Consider the following 22,668-nt stretch of genomic DNA (forward strand, 5'->3'; position numbering starts at 1 on the left):
GAATACTCACCCTTATTCTACAGATTTTGAAGTATCCTGAAAAACTTTACTCATTCCCTGGATGGAAAATATTTTGCAAGATTAAAACTATATAAAAATAAAGAAAATGACAGAGAGGAGGAGGGATAGCAGATAGTGAACCAGGAAGTGAAGAGGATTAGTAAGGAGGAAGTAGGGAAGCTATGAAGAGGATGAAAAACGGAAAGGTGGTTGACTCAAATGACATGCCTGTGGAGATATGGAGATTTCTGGGAGAGGGGGCAGTGGGCTTTTTAACCAGACTGTTTAAAAACAATCTTAGAAAGTGAGATAATGTTTGAGAAATAGAGAAATAGTGTACTGGTACAGAGTTTTTAAGAGTGAGATGATGTGCAGAGCTGCAATAACTACAGAGGGATAAAAGTGATGATACCATGAAGCTATGGGAAAGAGTTACTGATGCTGAGGATGTTGACGGTGAAGTATAGAGGTCAGAATAAATTACACTGTGTCTTTGTGGATCTAGAGAAAGAATGAGATTGTGTCTGCTACAGTTTCAGATGTGACCCTGTGAAAATCTTCCTGAAGGAAAGCACTAGAACATGTAGTGACCTAGAAGTTCTCACTCAGAGCACCAGTTACTCAATCACAGGGAAAGTTGCTCATCCCTTGAGGATATGAGCATTTTTGTAAAGCACGTTTGATGGCCTGCTCTGTGATTTCGCATAAGCAGCAATTAGCTTGATGTAAAGAAGTCAAATGTTCAAACAAAGACTTACACCTGCTTAATCTCAGACTGCAGATGTTTTCCAACGCTGAGGGGGGGTTTTAATGTGTGCGCTGTTCCCCCCCAAAAAAACTTTTATATAAGTTTGTTTTATGTTCAAACTGTATGGATGTAAAACAACTAATTTCATCGTCCTATTTACTTTTAATTCTGGGTCTTTAGCCAAGCAGGAGAAAAGATTTAGTTGTATTACTTTTCAGGAGTAGCCATGACCTGATCCAGAGGGAAATCTCTGCTGTGAGCTACTGTACAGATATTCATTGTACCCCGAGGATGAACCCTGAAGAATCCAGAGTTGTCTTTGAGTGAAATGTGGGTAAATGTATACATTTTGTTGACATAGATCATTAAAAAAAGGTTCCATACAAACAAATATCAAGATCCAATAAATATATTTAATCCCAGCAACTGATAAATCATACATGAACAAAAAACAAAATGATTGATATACAGTACAGTGATTTCACTAAAAACCTGTACATTTCTTTTTTTGTTTGTTTCTTTAAAGCAACTGTTACAGTGCATGGGGGGCTAATAATCAGCAGGTTAAAATCTGAGCTTGACGAGATAATTTTTGCACTTGCACATGCACACTGGAGGTAAAAATACCAGAGTATCAACTTTAACACACTTTACATGCACACACAGAGACAGTGTCTCTGTACAACACCCTATGCACACTCAGCACGCCTTCATTCACATATTGCGGAGAATACACTTGCATTTTCTTGTAATTTCTTCCATTAAAGCAGTAGTACTAATTAGCTGCATACCATATTGTAGTTCATTGGATTTTAAAGAGAAGTTAAACATAGCTGGGGCATAGATTATATTGCTTTTAAGCCTTTTGAGTCACATATGAAATAAACATGTTAAAGTTAGATAAAAATGCCATGGGGTTAAAACCACAACATGTTTTTTGTTTTTTTCACAAGTTTTTCTCTACACATTATAGTTTCCATTGTAGCATAATAAAAGTTGTTTTCAGTGTATCCACCGGGTGGCAGCACTTCATCCCAGCTTAGACAGTGAAGGGAAGCCACTGCATTTCAGTGACGCAACACAGATGAAGGTCACCGTTTTACAGAGTCCATCAGTTTCTAATAACTGCTCAAGTCTAAGTTGATCAAGCACAGTGTGTCTTTCCTGTAGAACATATACTTTTCAGCAATCATATTCTATATGACATGCTACCAGTATATGCTATCAGTCCTCCAGTACATTGAAATCAAAGTGAAGTGTTTTACCTCTTTTACATTTAAACAGTTAGCACCACATAGAAAGAATGCCATCGCTTCCTGCATATGGAGGCAAGTGTATGCACTTCTTGATCCTTCTACGTCTAGAACTACCATTATTCTGTGTGGGTTACCTGCTTTTAAGACATGAATGTTAAAAAGTGTCAGAGTTTTGAGCATTTTAACCTAGTTGCGCTGATAATACGGCTCCACTGATGCACTCTGCCTCGCATGGAAACATCCAGCGTAATACCAAAGAGGTCAAATTACACATCATGAATTTATAAAACACATGAGCAACTAATTCCATTTTGGCTGAAAAGTGAGTGTTTCTTCAGTAAATTATTAACAAATTCTACTGTGAACTTCCTCTCCTTCACTTAAGTCGGCAACAAAAACAACGGGGACAGAAATGGAAACCTAAAGACCAATAATTCGATGACTCTTTGTAAATAAAATAAAAAAAAGTTTTTTTCTTGGAATTCAATACTTCACCTTCGGTGTCCATCCATGAGATTCTCCGTTCACAGGCTTCACTTGTTCAGCAAACATATTCATACGTGTGCACTGTAACTGGACAGGAAGGAGTATTGTGTTCCAGTGAATGACAGTTACATACATACATGAGGCATGTGTGGCCTCGACAACATTAAAGCAAATAAAATGCAGACAGCGAGCCGTGTGCATGTTTTTGAACAGCTGCAAAAAAAAAGCACATTACCGAGAAGCTTTGTGCTTTATGCTGATGGTCGTGACTCGTAACCATGACAGCAGAAAGGCGTCCCTGCATTTATTTAGTGCCATCATATAAGCTTGCAGACACACACACCTACAGTCACACACAGTGGCGGAGAAGCTGCCATGCAAGGCCATGACCTGCTCAACGGGAGCAGTTTGGGTATCAACGTCTCACTCAAGGACACTTCATCATGCAGTAAGGAGACAACAGGCAATCAACCCTGATAGCTGGTGGACCAGCTCCACCTTCTGAGCTACTGTCATTAACACACAAGCAGCAGACTGATTGTGGAGACACACAGTATGGCTGCTGAATGAGCTCTGTAAAAAAAATGTCACATTATATTGGAAGACAATTTTTTCATGCATTGTTTTTTGTTTTTTAGGCATTGTGGGTATTCTTTAACTGCAGAGAAACATTCGTCGTGACATAAGCTGACAGATGGCGCATTGCTTCCTGGGTGGACAGTATACTCTTAAGGTGTTGACTACAAGTATTTTATTTTGAAAGTTCAGTCACTGCTAACCACCTCACTCAGGCAAGCACATATATAGTGGTATCATACCAGCAGGCTGTTTCCTGTCACACGCAAAAGCTCCTTATTTTTAGCCGTGAGTGACCTTTCAAAATAAAATGCTGGTATACAGCACCTTTATGGATCCTTTTGTAGCTACATTACTACAGTACTTTGAATAATACTAAAGGACAATATGTACATTTTAAAAAGGACATTTCACAACCAAGCTACTTTTTACTATGATTTCTACACAGCAAGCATTCTGCTTTAATATAGACTGATGTGCCCCTGAAAAACATTAATAATGTATTTGTTCGTGAATTAATTCTTCCACTGGACAATCACACATACTCTTTGCAACAGTAGTTCTTTTACCCAAACACTGTGGGACAGGAGAGAGAGCCCTGATCTCCTTAAGGTCAAGCCCACATGGAAATGGGTGGTGCGTTATGAAATGCAGCAAACACAGCAGCATGTAGTTAACGGTACCCCTGTGTTAACAGTGTGTGATTTGGGCATTTAAAGCCCCAGTTAGGTGTTTGTTGTCTGGCTGTCTGCATACCAGCCCAGTCTGCACAGCTGTGTGTCTTCATCTCACACAGCTGAGGGGTAGGACTGCTTGTGAAAAGGAGGGTTGGATTGGGCTGGTTTGGATTGTGTCATTCTATCAATTCCTTGATTCATTCTGCTTTAAGGTAGCCATTAGAATTATTTCCCATCCCTCTGCTCCTCTCTCTCCTTCTCCCACCCCCCACAGTTCCTCCATTCCCTCGGCCACCCCCAGCATCAGATTGATGGTTTGACCAACCATCCTCAGGCCCTTCATGAAAGCGCAGCCTCAGCGTTTTGCGGATGACGAGGCGCTCCACAATGAAGGATGCGCAGAACCAGGGCACCGCGTACTCAGCCGTGATCAGTCCCTTAAAGTTGTAGCGGAACTCAGAGTAGTCCCAAGGGCAGGCGTTGAATTGGCGCAGCAGCAGCCCCGTACCAAACTCCCACAGGTAGGTCCATAAAGTGTAGATGATGCAGCGTAGCAGCACGGGGCAGCGACCGCGCAGCTTTAGGTACATCTGCTCCACAATGAGGATGCAGGTGCCATAGATGAAGAGCGCCCATACACTGGTCACGCCAGGGAACTTCCAGTTGCAGTTGACCACAAACTCCCAGGCTGCAGTAAACATCACCTCACAGAAGTAACCATGGATGGCGTACAGGTACCAGCGTGACAGCGCTGTCAGAGGAACGGGAGCCTCTGGGGTTTCCGATGTCACCATCCTTCCTCCTCTCGCCTTCACACAGACTTTACTGTAGCAAAAAAACAAAGATCTGAAGGAAAAGGAGAGAAAGAAAGAGGCAGAAAAATGACAAGCAGGCAGCAAGACACTGGTCAGGATACATATTAATTCTAACAATTTTCAAGTTGTACTCTTTAGATTGTATTTATAGTTGGCATTCGTTCTGCTATAGTTATTCAATGTATTAACATCCATTTCTCGTTTTTATTGTTAGTGTCTCTTTCCATCATATCAGAGCTGTATTGACTTTTTGATCATGCAAACGTCAAGGTACGCAGGTTTTTGTGTAGGAAGGAGATAAATCAGTCGACCGGAGCAGTGGAACTATTCAGGAGTGGAGATTTGGATATTAATTAAAACAAGAGCGAAATGTGAAAGTGCAAAATGTCCAGGACAGAAACAGCTGCATAAAACTGATAACACAACTTCAGCTCTGCACAGACAGCATGCTAACACAAAGGTAGCAAAGAAGCATGCAGACTCTGGTCCAGCATCCAGAGCCTGTTCTTCAGTTGGTAACAAGGCAGCGATATCAGGCGTGTGACCTTCATTTCTATCTGCACATATTTTGAAAGTAGAATCGCTTTGAAAACTCTTTAGGCTTGTTTTCAAATTTGCTTTGTTTTTGTCCGTTTTGCGTTTATATTTAAAAACTAAAAAAGATCTTGTGTGTCCTCTTTAGGATAGAGATGTAATGGTGTGTGGGGCTGTAGCCTCAGGTTTATGTTGCTAACTGATAATTATGTGATAATGTATTTCAAGTAATATAATAATCAGTGTAACACATTATTTTCTCCGGCAAGTAATTACATAGTAATTACAGTAATTTGTAATATACAACAAGGGTTTCTTTTTAGTGAAACTCCAACCCTGGGTGTGTTGAAAACTATTCACACATGTGTCTCCTGTACTGTTTGACTTTCTACATTCACACCTATTTTTCATTGCAACTTGACCACAGTGTGGAGGTAAGACAGCAGGGATTATATTGTTTTCCAGTTTCCTTTTCATTTGTTTATGAACTTGTCTGCACTCTTTATGAGTTTGGCCCTCAAAGAAACTCTATCAGTATCTTACTGGAGAGTCTGAAAACAACATACAACAACAAACATACATTACTTTTCCTGATTTTAAATATTACAGCTCCTGCCAACTTCTGAAGTAGTGATGACACAAGTGTAAGCTGTCTGGGGTCTACAGCTATTTGCTGTTATCTTTATTAACAACAGTTTGCCAGGACTGTAATCTTGGATTACAAGTTTAATTGTAAATGGTACCAAGCCATAGTTCAATTAAGGACAAGGTGATGAAATAGTGTACTGACATCAGGAAGATTAAATTAGAGACTAGAGGGCTGCAGAGCACTTAAACTCTACGCCCTTCCCTCAGCTGATGCTATTTACTGAGTGACTGCGGGTGTTTCTTATGTAAGGTATAGCTTCATCATCTGACTACCTACATCATGTGCTCTTTTTCTAAATCCTGCAGCTTGACACACACACACAGGCTTTGTATCAGGTATCAGAAGGCCCACGCAGGGCTAGATCCTTCCTCTATTTAAACACTGCATGTCCAATAAAAAAAACACACAAAAGGAAAACAGCTCCATACTGGCAGGTTCAAGGACTACATAGTTTATAAGACCACTGTGTGTATATATCATCTGCTATACAATGTTTCCAGAGGAAACTGTGTCATAGTGGCAGTTATTATACAATAGCTCATAACCGGTCTGTTAAATACAAGCTCTGAGAGAGGTACAAAAGTAAAAGTACAAACGCTGGTTTGAAGAACAAAAGCTGATTTTTTGGGGCTATTTATTCCTTCAAAGGTTTGCTGGGGCCCAGAGTGAGTCCCTGGGGATTAACACATTTCTCCCAAACAAGAAACAAGGGTTTCATGTGAGGAACTGGGCCACAGCGATGGACCAACTGACCTCCCTAAACCCTTTATACCATCTTTTTGTGGCTCCCTGGGAAATACTCTCCTTCTCATCCCTTCCAGCATGACTGGGTCAGCCAATAGTTGTCAAATATTGTGAGCACAAGCTTTAGCCTTTTGCAAGAACTGGTTCCCGTTAAAGGGTTTACTGCATCAGAACAGCTCCTTGTGACCTTTATGAAAATAATCAAGTAAATTTCCCTTTAGCGCCTGAAAGATAAGGACATTAATGAAATCTTAGCACTTATCCTTAAAGTGGAAAAAACACTGAAGATTCAACACATTCTCACGTTCAGGGTTCTGAAATTACACTGACCTATCGAACATGTAGCGAGTGAATGGTGCTGATGGGTATATGTTATTTGGATGGAGCCAGGCTAGCAGGTTCCACTTCTTTCCACTCTTTGTGCTGAGTATGCTGACTTGATTCAAGCTTAAGCCGTATAGCAGAGGTGGGCAACTCCAGGCCTCGAGGGCTGGTGTCCTGCAGGTTTTAGATGTGTCCTTGATCCAACACAGCTGATTCAAACGGCTAAATGACCTCCTCAACATGTCCTGAAGTTCTCTAGAGGCCTGGTAACGAACTGATCATGTGATTCAGGTGTGATGACCCAAAGTGATATCTAAAACCTGCAGTACACCGGCACTCGAGGCCTGGAGTTGCCCACCTCTGCCATATAGTCTGTGATCAGACATGAGTCGAATGGATCTTCTAATCTCACTCTCGACGTGATAGTGACTTTACCAAAATGTTAAATGCAAAGTGCTATGTTGCACTGTATTCACAGACTATGTGTGCAGGATTAGAGAGGACCACTTGGTCTGAAAAAATGCACCATTGCCCAAGTGCACAAACTTGCATTATTTTTAATAACCAGCAGGGGGCAATACCTGCAGATGAAGCCTATGATAATAGGCTTCCTAATGCTATATTGACTTACTTTCTCAGTAGAGCAGACAGGGGTAAGGTGAGAGCAAGATGAGGATGCCTCCTATCTGTCTCCTTCCAAGAGAAACGAGACAGATAGTCCATGGCACCGCCTATACCTGACACTTGACCCAGTTTACTTTCCATGTAATTTACAGCTTTTCCTTCTAAAACACTTCAAAACAAAAGTCATCCTTCAGGAGTGGGTTAAATACCTGTATACATATAGTGGTTAGCTTAATGCATTTTATTCATAGCATCACGTAGTGTAATCAGGCACTCATGAACCTATATCCAAAAAGGATTTAAAACCAATTCTGCGTGAGATGACCAAATCACAAAAGTATTGCATACTGTATATATATATCCTACTGTGGCCAAAGCACATGCCCATGTTTTCTCTGTATTATTGTTGGGTCTTTAAACTAAAATGTAACACGCCTTGTTGCGATTTGGTGCTATATAAATAAAACTGAATTAAATTGAAATGAATTATTCTACTGTCAAGAGGATGAGGGAACATTCAGTAAAGATGCTGTTATTAAGAAACCTTGACTTTCTGGTCTAAATATATTAGAACTTATAAAAAAATATGATAGCACTAATCTTTACCACTGGTGACTGGTTTTTATTGGATTTAAGATTTGTGGCCACTGCTGATACCTTTAAAAAGAAGCTTAAGACCCACTTTTGCAGGCTTGCTTTTATTTAGTTTGATCTATTTATGCCACTTATACCACACATGGGGGAACCTGGATACTAAGGTTTATTGATGATTGCGGGTATAAGTAGCAGGATGAATTCTGTGTGTACAGGAATATACACTCTGCTCAGATTTAGCCAAATGCTGCAAAACTGATCAGACTGTGCTTCACTGGGCAAATAAATAATGACTCAAAGCAAAGTGCAAAAAGCAACATAAGTTTGCAACTTGTCCATTGGCTCTGGGCTTCAGGCAGGCATTGGCTGTGAAAGATTTGCATCCAAATTGAATCTTATTGAAGCTTCTGAAAATGAGGCACTATGCATGAAGATGGATGTAAATCTTTATACTTTTGTTAAAGCGCTTGAATAAAAGCTGAGATCATATTTTTATAGAATGTATGTAGAGGAAAATTTTTTACAAATGTGACATAAACACATGGACCTAAATGTAAATCGTGGTCCTATTTAAAATAAAATTTGCAGGATTTCTTTAAGATATTTTTACTTTCTCACTGAAAAGTCAGCGTAATAAGACCACATCCTCGGTTTCTCAGTTGATCCCCCTCCCACTTATGGTAGGGGGGGAAATAAAGAACAAGGCTGTGGTGATGGTCAAAATGTTGAACTGAAAATGGCCTTAAAAGAGTTCACAAACTAATAAGCTTCCCATTCTCACTCGAGTATCACATGCCTTAATTCTATTCCCACACTTTCTTCTTTCAGTTCAGTTCCCCCTTCTCTCTTCTCTCTCTTTTTTTTTTTTTGCTTCACTGACAGCAGTCTCATGCCCACTAAGCCGCTAATGACGAAAAATATGTGAGACGACATTCAGCCGTCTAACCCTGGACTTTGTGCCAAAGGGCCTGTAGATATATTCGGGGGTGAAAGAAAAGGCTTAAAATGATTAGTAGAGTAGTGCAGCAAACATGACTTGCTCTTAGCTTTATATAAAAAGAAATCATTTTCATTGAAAGTACTGAAAATATGTGGGTTGTTTCTTTCTCTTCAGTAGGTTCCTGTCTCTTGGAAATATATAACAGGGACGTTAATATTATCAGACTCGCTGAAATATTCAGCCGCCCAACCCGTTCTTTACACTACATTTTAGAGAGTTATCACAAAGATAAGATTACAATGGAAACCTCTCTGATTGTTTACTGTGCAATACTTGCTTATGCAGTTTCGTAATAGTGCAATCCTTTTTCTTTGTTTTTTGTAGCATATTGTGATGAACGTGGGGAACATCCTCATCCACCTTCACTACCTCTGCTCCATGTAGCCTCACTGTTACACCTGCCTACCGCTAATTCACACACACCTTCTACTGAGCTTGATTTCTCACACTTGCACATACTTCTCTGCCACTCCTGACTTCCTCATGCAGTACCACAGTTTCTCTCTTGACATCCTATCTTATGCGTTCTCTAGGAAGCATATGGTGGCGCCCTCTCACCAGTGTGTCATTTGGCACACCATGGAAAAAATACGGCAAAGAATACCCAGGACTTTTGAGTAGCTATAATGATATATCAGATGAGAATGGGACAACATTCCCTCCCAGACATCCTACAACTCTTCAGTTCGCAGATGCTTATGTTGAAACAAGAAAGAAGCATGAGATGTTACACAGATATGGCCTAACCTTTGTGAGACATGTTGCTGTCATCAAATTCAAAATGAGCTAGTATTTTTTTTTCCTCAAAAGCTTTTCTGGAATTGAAAACATTAAACTATGACATGAAAAAAAAACTTATTTGGTTCAATCTTTTGTTACTTTGTTCATTTGAATCAATTTTAAATTTGGTGTCTGGTATCCCTAAAATCACAGGGAGGTTGTTTTATTATACGTTGAATGTTAACACTGGACACCACAGACATTGCTACCTGACCTTTTTGCTCCACTTTTGCTTTTTAAGGCAAACAGTGGGGGGGCTGATGGGAAATCGGGGGAGAGTTACTGGTGATGACACATACAAAGCTCCCTTGCTGGTTGATGTGATTACATTGTCAGCATCTTAAAAGCTGACAGGACACCTCTGCTCCCTCCTTTAAATGTGTGTGCGTGTAGGAATATCTATTGACTTGTTGCCTCAGCATGACACAGTTCACACACTGGGTGCTATTTGATTCTGCTGCTGTTGCAGTCGTTGTAGGATATCGCCCACCAACCCGCAACCCCAACGGTTCTCTCATCGGGCCAAAGTATTGACCAGCAGGACTCTTTCCAGCTCCTGCTGCTGGGACCCGCATCGCCGTTGCACTCTATTGAGCCCCGCGACGGGACATCACAGTCTGATGGTGATCAGAATGGCAGATGTGATGGAGCTGCCTGCTTTGTAAACCTCAGTATGACCATGGGGAGACACAACACAGGCAGGGTGCTCTCTGAACTGAAAGAGGGGGAAGTGTAACCACGGATTAAGAGGGGTTTGCCTGAGGACACGAGGGTAAACACCAGCCATGTGTGAGCTTTTAAATGAAAAAAAGCTGAGGGTCTGGTTGAAAACAAGAGTGTCAAGTCTCTGAGATGCATCTCTTGACAGCAGTGAAAAAACAGAAGAACGGCACAAATAAAACACACCAAATGAGAATTCAGCCAAAGTCAATTTGAAAAAGAAAAGATACACACAGATACCTTTACATTACTAACAGTATGCTGACAGCTGTGAACTCTGACACCATATCAGAAACACACCACGTTGCAGCACAGGATAATCCCTTCATGCACTATATATCTCCCCGTGGCACGGATCCCAGGCCTATGCAGACTTTTAGAAGGTCACTTTTTGAAGGCTGCAGTGGAGTGTATAGAAACCAGCAATATCCATTGCAGCTAAGCGTCAGTCACCAAGGTGACCTAACCACTGCTTCATCTCCACTGATGGAAACAGCACTGCAGGCGACATGCCCTTGATGTAATCAACTTGAAAATACTGACGCTTTAAAGCAAATGTATTTATGTTTTGTGCCTTCTTCTGCTGAAATACACCAGTCAGAATTGCAATGAGCACACATGATTATCCACTGGTGCTAAAAATCCAAACAAGTTCCAGCTTCTTAAGTGAGATTTTCTAAATGATTATTAGCCCGTTAATTCCCCAAGAGTGTACAGAATGCTGCTAGTTCTATGACTGGGAATCTGTAGGACTGCTGTCTCTTCCTTGATCACCATTAGCTGATCCTGGTCAATACTGCTTTTTTAGAAGCACGATGAGCAAGCGGCAAGAAGTGTGTGTTTAACAGGGCCTACGTAAAAATGTCCAATAAGAGTTAGGGGTGAAAGAAGGGGGATGGGAAAACCTACCGAGGTATCGCAAAATAAACTGATCCCAAATGATTCCAGAAGGCAGGTCGATTACCCCTGAAACAACAAACTGTCACTCTCCTAAATATCACATCTACCTTTTCTGTAAGATGAAGCAAATAAAAGTTCCAATACACCAAAACACGCTCAACAAGCCACATCTATGTGGACTGATCTATTTACAGCTGATCCCAGTGCCTGCATTTAAAAGGCAGGGTATAAAACCTGGCATCAGTAAGACACGGGAACGTGATAAGCATTTAAATGTGAGGATGTACACTATCCTACAGTCTTGAAGGAATTCATCATGATCGGCAGTCACACAAAGATAGAAGTGTTTTTTCTGTAATGCAAAAAACCAAAAAATGTGAAAACTGTGCAAATCCTTGGCCAGTCACTACTTTCAAACCTGATTTCCATGTCGTTGCATTTTGTGTATATAGCTACGTTCTAATTTCTTTCCACTGTGATGCACTTTGCATTGTTTTTATGTGTATCATCAATGAAGGTTATGAAGAATATCCAAGAATCATCGCCTCCATGGCCAGTTGTAGGTATAACATTACTGTAACCACATTATATTTCTTTTCTTTTATTATGTAATCCGTTGTAATCACATTACAATTACCAATCAAGCAGTTGTGTTTTTTACATGTGATGCATCATCTTTTCAGTGATCTGAACAGTGAGCTTTTTCCCCGCTTCACTTGAACTGGAATTAAAAAAATACAAAATAAAAAACTGTAGCTGAGACATTCACAACCTCTGAGGAGTGGAGAGATATGAACATTACTTTTATTAAAGGAAGAGTGCTTTTTCTCTTTTTTGCCAGTCTCATAAAACTATTCGATACTATTAGCGCAACAGTGATGCTTTTCAAGCATCTGTGACTATACTGGGAGACAGGCCTGTGATATATACATTTCTATAGTGCCCACAACAGCAAGACAAGCCCGGGCATTTGAGAGGAAGAGCCTCAAGTGCAGCCTCATCTGGAGCATCTTCAACAACTGTTGCTGCTAAAGGTGAAAACCACAAACTTGTTTCACCACTTGAGGCAAAAAAGTACAAACAGGCTGCAGAGGAGATATTAACAGCTGGTGATGTGTGGTCCAAAAGTCAACAATTGCTGGAGCACTTCATATGACAGGAAGAGCAAACAGCGGATGGAAATTATTACTGATGCAGTGACCGAGGGCTTTAAGGAGGTGGTTTAAAAGCTCGACCCAGGCTACACCATCCCAGGTAGAGAGGGTGTCTCAGTTTTATTATGTGGCAGTATTGTCTGGACAAGTTGAAAGGTTAAGTTTAAAGTGATTTTTTTATACTCATACTAACGAGGCTCCATTCATGCTTGGATTTGACTTGTGCTGTGGCACTGCTTGTGCAGTACGATCCTGCTGCTGCCACCTTGTCTTTCAATAGATTCACAGTTCAAATTAGGAAGTATGTTAATGGTAAATTTGTATTTGCCTGTATTTGTATAGCGCTTACCCCAAAGCGCTTTACACAACCAGTCATCCACCCATTCACACACACATTCACGGCAAGCTACAGTGTAGCTACAGCGTCTGGCAGCCCGGTGGCCCTCTGACCACCACCAATAGGCAACGAGTGAAGTGTCTTGCCCAAGGACACAACGACCGAAACTGTCCAAGCCGGGGCTCGAACCGGCAACCTTCCGATTACAAGGCGAACTCCCAACTCTTGAGCCACGATCGCCCCAATGACAGTAGTGACTGGAAAAGAAGGATGGAAACTGTCTTTTAGCTTCCAAGCTGCAAGCATCAACAAAACACTCTTTTTTTCTATCAACGTAGATAGAAATTAGTCCTCAGAAATATTATTAATGCTAATTTTCTAGAAATATGACATAATTCTGAGGCTATTTTACCAACCTTTATTAGGAGTATCATGAAACCTTGTTGTTCTTTATTCTTCACTGTACACCACTGACGTGAACTGTATATATAAACAGACGACAGAAGATCATTATTCTAAGAATCCTTATGATACGGTCATACTTGCTTCTCCATTTGTTTTATGTATAAGGCAGGAAATTTTCATTAGAATCTGCGATAGGGGAATGTTTGTATTTTGGTCTGAAAACTGTTGATAAACTAACCCTTTCCACTATCAACACAACCTTGGTGCTTCGGTTAGAGGAGGTATACTGATGGATGTCACCTTTAAGTTAGCGCTATCTCTGGCAAAACATTTTATTCCAGTCTCTGGATTTCACACTATCCATGATATATATTATAAACAAATGAAAACAGATGGAATTACGAGACAATGATACCTCGATGCTAAAGACAAAGACACACTTCTCCCTCCTTCCTTCACAGCATCCCCCTAATTCCAGAGATTCCCCGGGGGCACGTAAAGTATCCGAGCTGCTGATAGAGCGGGAGAGACGCCACGAGGACTAAAAGCCTGGACACAGCAGTGCCAACAGAGGCTCATATAACTTTATAGTAGGCATTCTTTCTATATCTGCAAGGTGAAAGCCTGAACAAAACAAACAGAGCGGTGGGGGAGGAGTGCACTCAATAAACCGAGTGGTATGAACGCTGAAGGGTTCATTCTCACTGATAGAAACAAATATACCTGATTACCTCTCAATGACCTGATGAAGACTGCAATGAAGACTTTATTACACAAATCAGGTATTACTCAGATTTGTTGATAGAAAACTTTTTTTAAAGAAGAAAAGGTGTTTTTTTTCTATATAAGGATGTTTGGTTGCTGCAGTGTTTAGATATGTCTCCGGGGTCGCCTCTTTAAGTTATAGTTCCTGAAATTCATTAAATTGACAGTTACATTCTCGATTATATAAGCTTACAGTTATTCTGAATGGCCACACATAAAACGGGAACACAGAGTGCAGACTCTCCTGTAAAAGCACTTGCAGTGTTTCGTTCAGTTGTACTCCTGGAAAGTGACAGAAATAGCTGAGGAGCGTCATGAATGAAACAGGAGAGCCTGACAAGAGGAGTGACTTCAACTCTTTACGGCTTTCTCAGCTCATGCGGTGACGTGGGATTTCCAAAGTTATCTGGCAATCAACGCGCAGTGCAGAGGAAGCGTACTCTGTGCTGCTGGTAGGAATAACATTACGGAGAATGATGCCTAAAGATAAGTGTGTTCGGGTATCCCGGAGGATGGAAATGCACTGGGTTGTTTTCTGTATAGTTAAACTGCATGTCCTTCTGTCATTCTTCTTCTCTGCCAGCCTATATGTCAGTTTATCATCGTTCCTTATTACCCAAAAAATATCTTAAGAATTACCCTTCACAATCCCCAAAATACTCTCATATTGTTTTCACAACCTTCCTCCAATCACACTCATTCCAGCTCTTGAGCTTTTTGCAATTTAGTGAGAGGCCCTGAGATATTGGAGCTAAGCCCTCTATCCAGGGTAGCATAGGGGTCATGGACCATAGATTAGAAATCGTGGAGCAGCTGTAAAGAAAGCAGGAGATTTACTGACATGGTCATCATGCTGCAATGGAGAGTAATGTCTATAATGGAGGGGTGCAGGCGCATGTTAATCTTCTATCAGACAGCTTGGTAATCAATCTTTGACAGCACATAATTGAGATTGGTCTCGGTGCACAGGTTTTAGAAGGGAAGAGATCTTTGAAAAACAAAAGAAGCTGAGTGCTGGACTGGCACCTGCTCTGATCAGAGTTTAATACTTGAGTTTTTTAAACCATAAACTCCATAAATCAAGATGTATCCAATAATGATAAACATGACACTAATGTGCTTAGTCCAGAACACAAAGACAACTTAATGGAAACGCACATTTTTCACCAGCATATACCAAAGTGCATAAGTGCAAATACAGAATGAACCCATGCCTTGCTCCTCTTTTGTGCATGTATTATAGATGCCTCTACGTGGATGTAATTTGCGATCAATATCTTCAGTTCTCTTGCTCAGTGGTGGTTCTTTTTAACTAATTGAAGAGTTTTAACGCAACCCTAAAAATATAAACTTACACTTAGCGGCCACATCATTAGGTATATCTGTTCAACCGTTCGTAAACACAAATATCCAATCAGCCATCACATGACAACAACAATGGAAGTAGACATGGTCAAGACGATCTTTTGAAGTTCAAAGTGAGTATCAGAATGGTTGTTGATGCCAGTATTTCAGAAACTGTTCATCTATTTTTCTGCGCAACAATCTCTGGGGTTTACAGTGACAGTTGTATGAAAAAGAGAAAATGTCCAGTGAACAGCAGTTCTCAAATAACCCCTGTAGCAGAAGACCACACCAGCGGCCACTTTGGCCAGCTAAGAACATTAAACGAAGGCTAAAGTTTGCACAGGCTCACCAAAACTGGACAACAGAAGGCTGGAAACTGCTGCCTGGTCTGATGAGTGTTCATTTCTGCTAAGACATTTACATGGTAGGCTCAGGATTCACGGAAACAACACGAAAGCATGGATCCATCCTGCTTCGTGGATGATCAGTGGAAAAAATATAAAGTGAAACTAGGTTAAATGAACTTTACTGAGTGGTGAAAATGACAACAACAACAAAAACACTGACACTGTTGTGCTGGTGTTGACTGAAATTCACTTTTTTTATTGTCTTTAAAAAATGTGGGGCTGTGACGTTTCCTTCACGCGTCTTAAAAAGCCTGATAACTCAAGAGGTTAGCAATTCATATATGTGTATGGAAACAGGTAACAGGTCCATTTGTACAGCTACGTTCATTTAGATGCCCACACGCTGATAAATGCAGTGTTTTCAAGCATTTGCATTTATATTAACGGGTCATTCGGGGAATCCTCACTGTGAAATCTAGTGAATGGCTTATAAATAGGTCCAAAATGTCAATAGAGTCAGTGTAAAAGGCTGAGGCGGGATATAGGCTACAGAGGCTGCAGCAGCAGGGATTATCTCACCCCAAATGATAGTGAACTGCAGGCCTTACATGGAATAAATCAATGAGGGATTTTGAAAATCCAAACCCCATATGGCACCGTGTTTCTGTAAAAACACATCCTACAGTGTGACCATGATCCAGAAGAGAAGTCATGACAGAAAAGAATCGCTTGTCTACTTGTAATTAGATGTCCAAAGTCATCTTATCCTGTCCCTGGAAAACTACGGGCCACTGCGCAGGCCCGGCTGACGAGACTCCGCTGCAGCATCACGCCTCCTTCCTACTGAGCAGTGCGGTATGGTTATCCTTAACAAATAATAATTTAAAAAGGCCAGATTCAAAACAGAGAGGGTTTGAAAACACTTGCTTTCCTCTGACAAAGCCTCCGCGTAATGAAAAAGACACACTTATACGCGCAGGCTGCTTTTATAATGCGCTCGTGTACGCTTACATATCCTTATTTTAACAGGTGCAACAGCCTAACTGTGCACATAACATGTTAAGTGATGACCGGTTCGACCAGTTTTGACACAGGATGTCCAGCTGTTTTTTCCAGCCTCGGTGTACTAAATTTGCGGCACGGTTAACAGAAACGCGGCTGCACAACTATCAACTTGCAAGGAAACACTCATTAGTAACAAGCGGGTGAAATTCCCACGGTTGGATACATTACAAAAACCTGCAAAATAATAACTGTGGAGCCTCACGAATACTTGTTTTGATCATGGCTATTTCTCCTAAATCCTAACATGTTGGCTACATGTCGCTGAGCTCCAGCACACCGACGTGAATAATCGTCTGTGCATTTCGTTTACCTTTCGGCTGAGCTCTGCGGTGTCCCTCAGCACACAAGCCGGACGATCAAATGCATCTCCCCCGGAGAGATTGTCCTGGTTGACTCGGTGTCCGCTTCCTGCCGCTCATCTGCTGTCCCCGGCTTCTCCTCCACGGTGTCTCTACTGTCCGATGAAAATTGACACATTTTACTTCACTGCAGCAGCAGCGGCACCAGCAGCACATGCTCAGACAGACTCACGCAGTTCTTGCATCTTTTGGTTAACCGTTTCTGCACCGGAGCTCAGCGTGTGCGTGGCTTCAGGTTGTTTATTATTGGGCTGGAAGTCAGGCGGAAGCCCTCTCATTCAGGTAATGTAGTGTGAAGTCACAGGACGGAAGAAAACCATACACACACGCCCAGTTGGACAATGAATGGCCTACTTTAACAATTTAACTGTGTTAACCTATGTAAACAACACAGGTAAAGACTTTTATGAAGGAATAGTTCCGCAAACACTGACTTGGAATAATAGATCGACATTTCCGAGGCTAGTTTAGTCCTGACTTTCACTGAAGTTGGATTAAAAGTTTTAAATGCAGTTTTGTTTTTGATATCCATACCCTGGCAAAATACTTGAAGAGTCACGCTTTTATGCTTGCCCACCATTTTCAAATCCTAAATTATAGCAGGTCTCACTATTATCTTATAAAAACCTTCCATTTCACTGTTGCTGCTATCTGTCTGTCACAAATTAGGCTTGACAGTAGTCTCCACCCTGTCTGCACTCACTTCTACACCTCTCTTCTGCATCCTCCATTGCTTATTTAAACCCAGTTATTTAAACTCATCTACCTTCACTGCCTCCTTCATTGTCTCCTTCTCATTCACACACATATATTCTGTCTTGCTTCTACTTCTACTTTTTCCACTTTTCTCTAGAGCATACCTCCACCTCTCCAGGATTTCCTCCAGCTGCTTCCTATTCTCAATACAGATGACAAAGTCATCTGCAAACACCATAGTCCACAGAGACTCCTGCTTTCCCTCCATTTGTCCATCATCACTGCAAACTGGAACCGAAGCAGATCTTTGATGTAAACCCCACCTTGAACCCACTGAACTGTCTTGCTGTCCTCATACGTGTCCTGCACCACCCTCACATACTTCTTCTCTGTCACTCCGGACTTCCTCATGCAATATGACAGTTCCTGTCTTGGCCCCCTATCATATGCTTTATCTAGATCCACAAAATGCACACTGATTCTGACCTTTTCTCTACTTCTCCATCAACACTCTTAATGCAAACATTGCATTAAAGGTTGCAAATTGTACTTCTTATGCCCTCTTGTCCTGCTAGATCTCAGTGCACTGCTCAGTAGCATTTACCATAATATATCATTGCACATGAAATATTACGGTGCAGTATAGTGCAGTATCTTTAATGTTGTAGGAATTAAAGATACTGCACTACCCTTTGAATCTTAACTATCTAATAGACTCCAATTTGTTCATGTAAATGGAAAGTCCTCATTACACACTAATGTTAATTATGGAGTGCCACAGGGTTCTGTGCGAGGACCAATTCTGTTTACATTATGCCTGCTTCCCATACCATGCATTTTCATTCCTATGCAGATGATACACAGCTCTATCTATCAATGAAGCCTGATAACGTACGCAAATTAGTTAAACTGCAGAAATGTCTTGAAGACATAAAGACCTGGATGACCTTAGTGAAAAGACTTTTTTCCCATTTTAGACCAGAATCTGTTATTCAGTGTCCATATTAAACAAATATGTAAAACTGCTTTTTTGCATTTGCGCAAAATCTTTAAAGATTAAAAACATCCTGTCTCAGAGTGATGCTAAAAAACTAGTTCATGAATTTATTATTTATAGGACTATTGTAATTTATTACTAGTGGGCTGTCCTAAAAACTACCCGAAAAGCATTCAGCTGGTCCAGAATGCTAAAAAAAAGGGGGCTAAAAAGAGAGAATATTTCTCCCGTATTGGCTTCCTGTTGAATCTAGAATCAAATATAAAGTCCTTATTTGATTAATCAGGCCCATCTTATCTTAGAGACCTCATAGAAAACTTTGCTCTCAGACTGCTGGCTTACTTGTGGTTCCTAGGATATTTTAAAGTGGAATGGGAGGCAGAGCCTTCAGCTTTCAGGTCTCTCTTCACAGTTTGGATTTGGGGACCAGAACACCTCTCTACTTCAAAGATTAGGCTTAAAACCTTCCCTTTTTAAAAAAAAACATATCCCTTAATTATGCTGTAATAGTCCTAGACTGCTGTGGTTCCCTATGAGTGTTTCTTCTTTAACCCTTTTCAGTCACTATGTGTTTATAGATCACTCCGCATTTCATTTAGTTAATTAGTTATTATGAAGTGCTTGACATGACTGTTGTTATGATTTAGCTCTATAGAAACAAAACTGAATTCGATTGAATTATTACAGCTCACCCTTGTTCTTCACGCTCAGTACAAGTACAAATGTTCTCCATTACATTCTCTTAATCTCCAGGATGGTGTAAAACAATCTTGTCGATCCCTGTCCTCTCTTCTAAACATCTCCATACCATCACAGGTATGTCATCCAGACCTACCACCTTTCCACTCTTCAAAACGAATCCTCTGCACTTTCTGATTTACTCAATGTCCTCCATCCATTCTCCTCTCTCTCATTTTCTTCATTCGTGAACTTCTAAAAGTATTCCTTGCATCTTCTCAACACACTCTCTTCACTTGTTAGCACATTTCAATCTCTGTCCTTTAATCACCCTAAGCTGCTGCACATCCCTTCCCACTCAATCTCTCTGTCTAGCCAGCCAATACAAGTCTTCTTCTCTTTCCTGAGTGTCCAGCCTGACATATAATTCACTTTAAGCTTTTTCCTTTGCCATCTGTCTTTTTGTTATACACCTAGTCCTAATTTCTTTATGCTCCTGGCCTTACTTCCCTTCCACCTGCACGCACAATATATCTATTTGTCGCTCCTTTATATCAGCCAGCTCTCCCCCTTTAGTCCCTAGTCTCACTTCTACCTTATCTCTCACTGCCTCCTAACATTCCTTCCCCCGTCCTCTTTTTCTCTTGCTTCTTTGTCTTCAGCCAACAGTAGCACAGTTTCCATTGGCACCCAGTTGGCCAACACCACTAGAGGTGGTCATTGTTAATGTAGACCTCGATTGATCCAGTACGGAAATCTTATTCTTGATGATCCAAATGGCTTGGTTGTATTTATTTACAAACAGTATATAAAAAGAAACATATTTGGCTCATTTGTGCTTTGTTTTCCCGCTCCCTGAAACACAGACAGGAAGCATTATGTTAAAAGTGGATAATATAAAAGTTGCATCCAAAGAAAAATCACCTGTTTTTATTTTAGTTCTGTAGTTAAAAAAAAATTCACAACAAAAGTGAATTACTTTAAGTAATTGCTGCTGCAATATGATGTAAACTGTGGCGCTGACCTCCGTTTCAGCCTAAAACATATTTAATTCTCAGAAAACACATGCAGTACATAAACATAATTTCCAAACATCCATTGTTACTCGTTCCCGTTTAGACCTTTGATCTTAAACTAATGGACATGAGAGGATTTTCCCACAGGCTTCCAGCTGAATGAATATTTTAGGAGTTTGCTGAGGTATGAACCCTCACACATATCCAGTGACATCTGCATGTCTTTCTCTTTCAGTTAAAAGAAACCAGTCACAGTGTTTAGGGGCATGTGGTAACTTGAGTCTTATTGCCAAACAATTTACTTCAGCAGAAGAAAAGGTGCTCCAGGCACATGATGAAGCTGCTGTGTAGTCACAATCCAAGACATACATATAGTTCACAAACAAGAGCTTAAGTAAGGACTTTCCATGAGTCATTATAGGATTTATGAAAACTAATTTAATTCAATGTGCTGGCCAAGAAATATATGAGTCGGGGAGTGTGAATTGTACTGGAAAAATACAGTATGTAAAGTAGATGATACAGTCAAAACAACAGATAATGCACTGCCTGACCCCACGCAGTAACAACAGTAATATTATGTACAATCATTAAACCTGACATAATGCACTACAGGACATAACTGAAATATTAATACGAACTCTAAGTGGTCTTCAAAGTACCTATAACAAGATTTGAAAGGCCATTCAGTGTTTTGAAAAACTTTATTATATGATTATGGTAATCTTATCTGTATGCTTGGGCACATCACTAACCAGGTATGATTTCAACTGGACATTAACAGCAGAGGCAAAAATACCACATAGACGGGATTTTCCATGAGGCCACATAAAGTAAGGAGGGATGCTCTTGCAGAATCGTTATGTTGGCAATCAGCATCGATCTCATCATCCAGATGAGCAGACTGGACCAGACTACGCCTTTGTGATATGTAGGAATTGTAGCTGCAGGTACCTTAAACATCGAGTCCAGACAGAGGTGAGGATGCCCCAAAGCTTTTAACAAAACATGCTGATCATCTTCCTCTTATCAGATAAGGAAAGCTGGGTGAAATAGCTTGAATAAAGCTGTAAAGGTGTCACAATATGGCTAGCAAAGAGCTGTTTGATTTGCTTTAGCAACAAGTTCTTTACCTCAATATTGTGATTTATTAGCGATTTCTCCCTGTTAACATGTTCCTCCTGTTATTACTAAAACAAGTTTTTATTACAACGTACCAACTTGAAATCAGTGATCTCCTTTCCCAGATTGTAAATACTTCATTTTTTTTACTGTGTAGATTATTGCATGGATTTGATTTTGAGTCTGTAACATCAACATGGATTTTAACATATCAGTATTAAAAATACATCAGTACCACTTCTCAGTTTCTCTGCTGATTGGGTGTCCTCCCTGAGGAGCTACTTTAGTTAAATATGTAGTTTTCATTCAACTTTGGCTTTACACTAAGAACAGTTCAAAGTATATAGGGGTATTGTGCTTTTTATTATTGACATTTTTGAGTCTTCATAACTTTGAACCTGGATGTCAGTAAAAAGGAGAGCTGTCATATTCTTACACTTAGTTAGATCAGCCATCAACCCTACATGGCGATGGCTTTCAAATGTTTACCCAAAATGCCAAATTTATTTTAGTTTTCACCTGTGAATGCTCAAAAATCAGATAAAACAGCCAGGTGTACCAAACCCTGTTTCTGCTAATACCCTGTACTTCACTTAATGACTTCTTTTACTACAGAAAGTAGACAGTCTTGTTTCCCCTTATTAGTCCTATAATTTAAATTTTTTTACCAATTAGACTGGAATAGTGCAGCAGATAAATCTACATTTCCAGGTGAATACAAGTTGCAAAATTTGTACACATACTCTTTTATTGCTTTTTTGATGAAGCCAACTTTCTATTAGCTAACTGAAAATTCAAGATGAATGTCAACAAAGGCAAAAAGTTCCTCTTTTTTTAAAGATTATGTAAACTACACTTCCCTTTTTGAATGATCTTTGTGTCAAATGATACACATTCAACTTTGTAGAAGTCAACTTTAAAAGTCATTTTGTGATTTTATATATATATATATA

The 22,668-nt window shown here is 40.3% G+C and overlaps 1 protein-coding gene across 3 annotated transcripts; it reads right to left on the reverse strand.

Moving 5' to 3' along the window:
* Positions 1 to 1,121: 1,121 nt before the first annotated feature.
* On the reverse strand, positions 1,122 to 18,210 carry tmem229b (transmembrane protein 229B). Of its 3 annotated transcripts, none has more exons than XM_042222373.1 (3): positions 18,067 to 18,210; positions 17,158 to 17,301; positions 1,122 to 4,589 (listed from the first exon to the last, which is right to left on the reverse strand). In XM_042222373.1, the coding sequence occupies exon 3, from the start codon at positions 4,535 to 4,537 to the stop codon at positions 3,941 to 3,943; it is 597 nt and encodes a 198-aa protein (XP_042078307.1). In that variant the 5' UTR covers positions 4,538 to 4,589; positions 17,158 to 17,301; positions 18,067 to 18,210; the 3' UTR covers positions 1,122 to 3,940. The 3 variants fall into 3 exon arrangements, with proteins under 3 accessions (XP_042078307.1, XP_005926055.1, XP_042078309.1); XM_005925993.3 differs by lacking the exon at positions 18,067 to 18,210 and adding an exon at positions 17,379 to 18,035; XM_042222375.1 differs by lacking the exon at positions 18,067 to 18,210 and having other exon boundaries at positions 1,122 to 4,568; positions 17,158 to 18,038.
* Positions 18,211 to 22,668: the final 4,458 nt, after the last annotated feature.

Source organism: Haplochromis burtoni, unplaced genomic scaffold (genome assembly GCF_018398535.1).
Source record: "Haplochromis burtoni strain Fernald_Lab_line unplaced genomic scaffold, NCSU_Asbu1 Contig_85, whole genome shotgun sequence".
In the NCBI taxonomy this organism is placed as follows: Eukaryota; Metazoa; Chordata; class Actinopteri; order Cichliformes; family Cichlidae; genus Haplochromis; species Haplochromis burtoni.

What these genes read in the sequence shown, in the direction of transcription:
- tmem229b (XM_042222373.1), bottom strand. Translation starts at nt 4,537, where the DNA reads ATGGTGACATCGGAAACCCCAGAGGCTCCCGTTCCTCTGACAGCGCTG.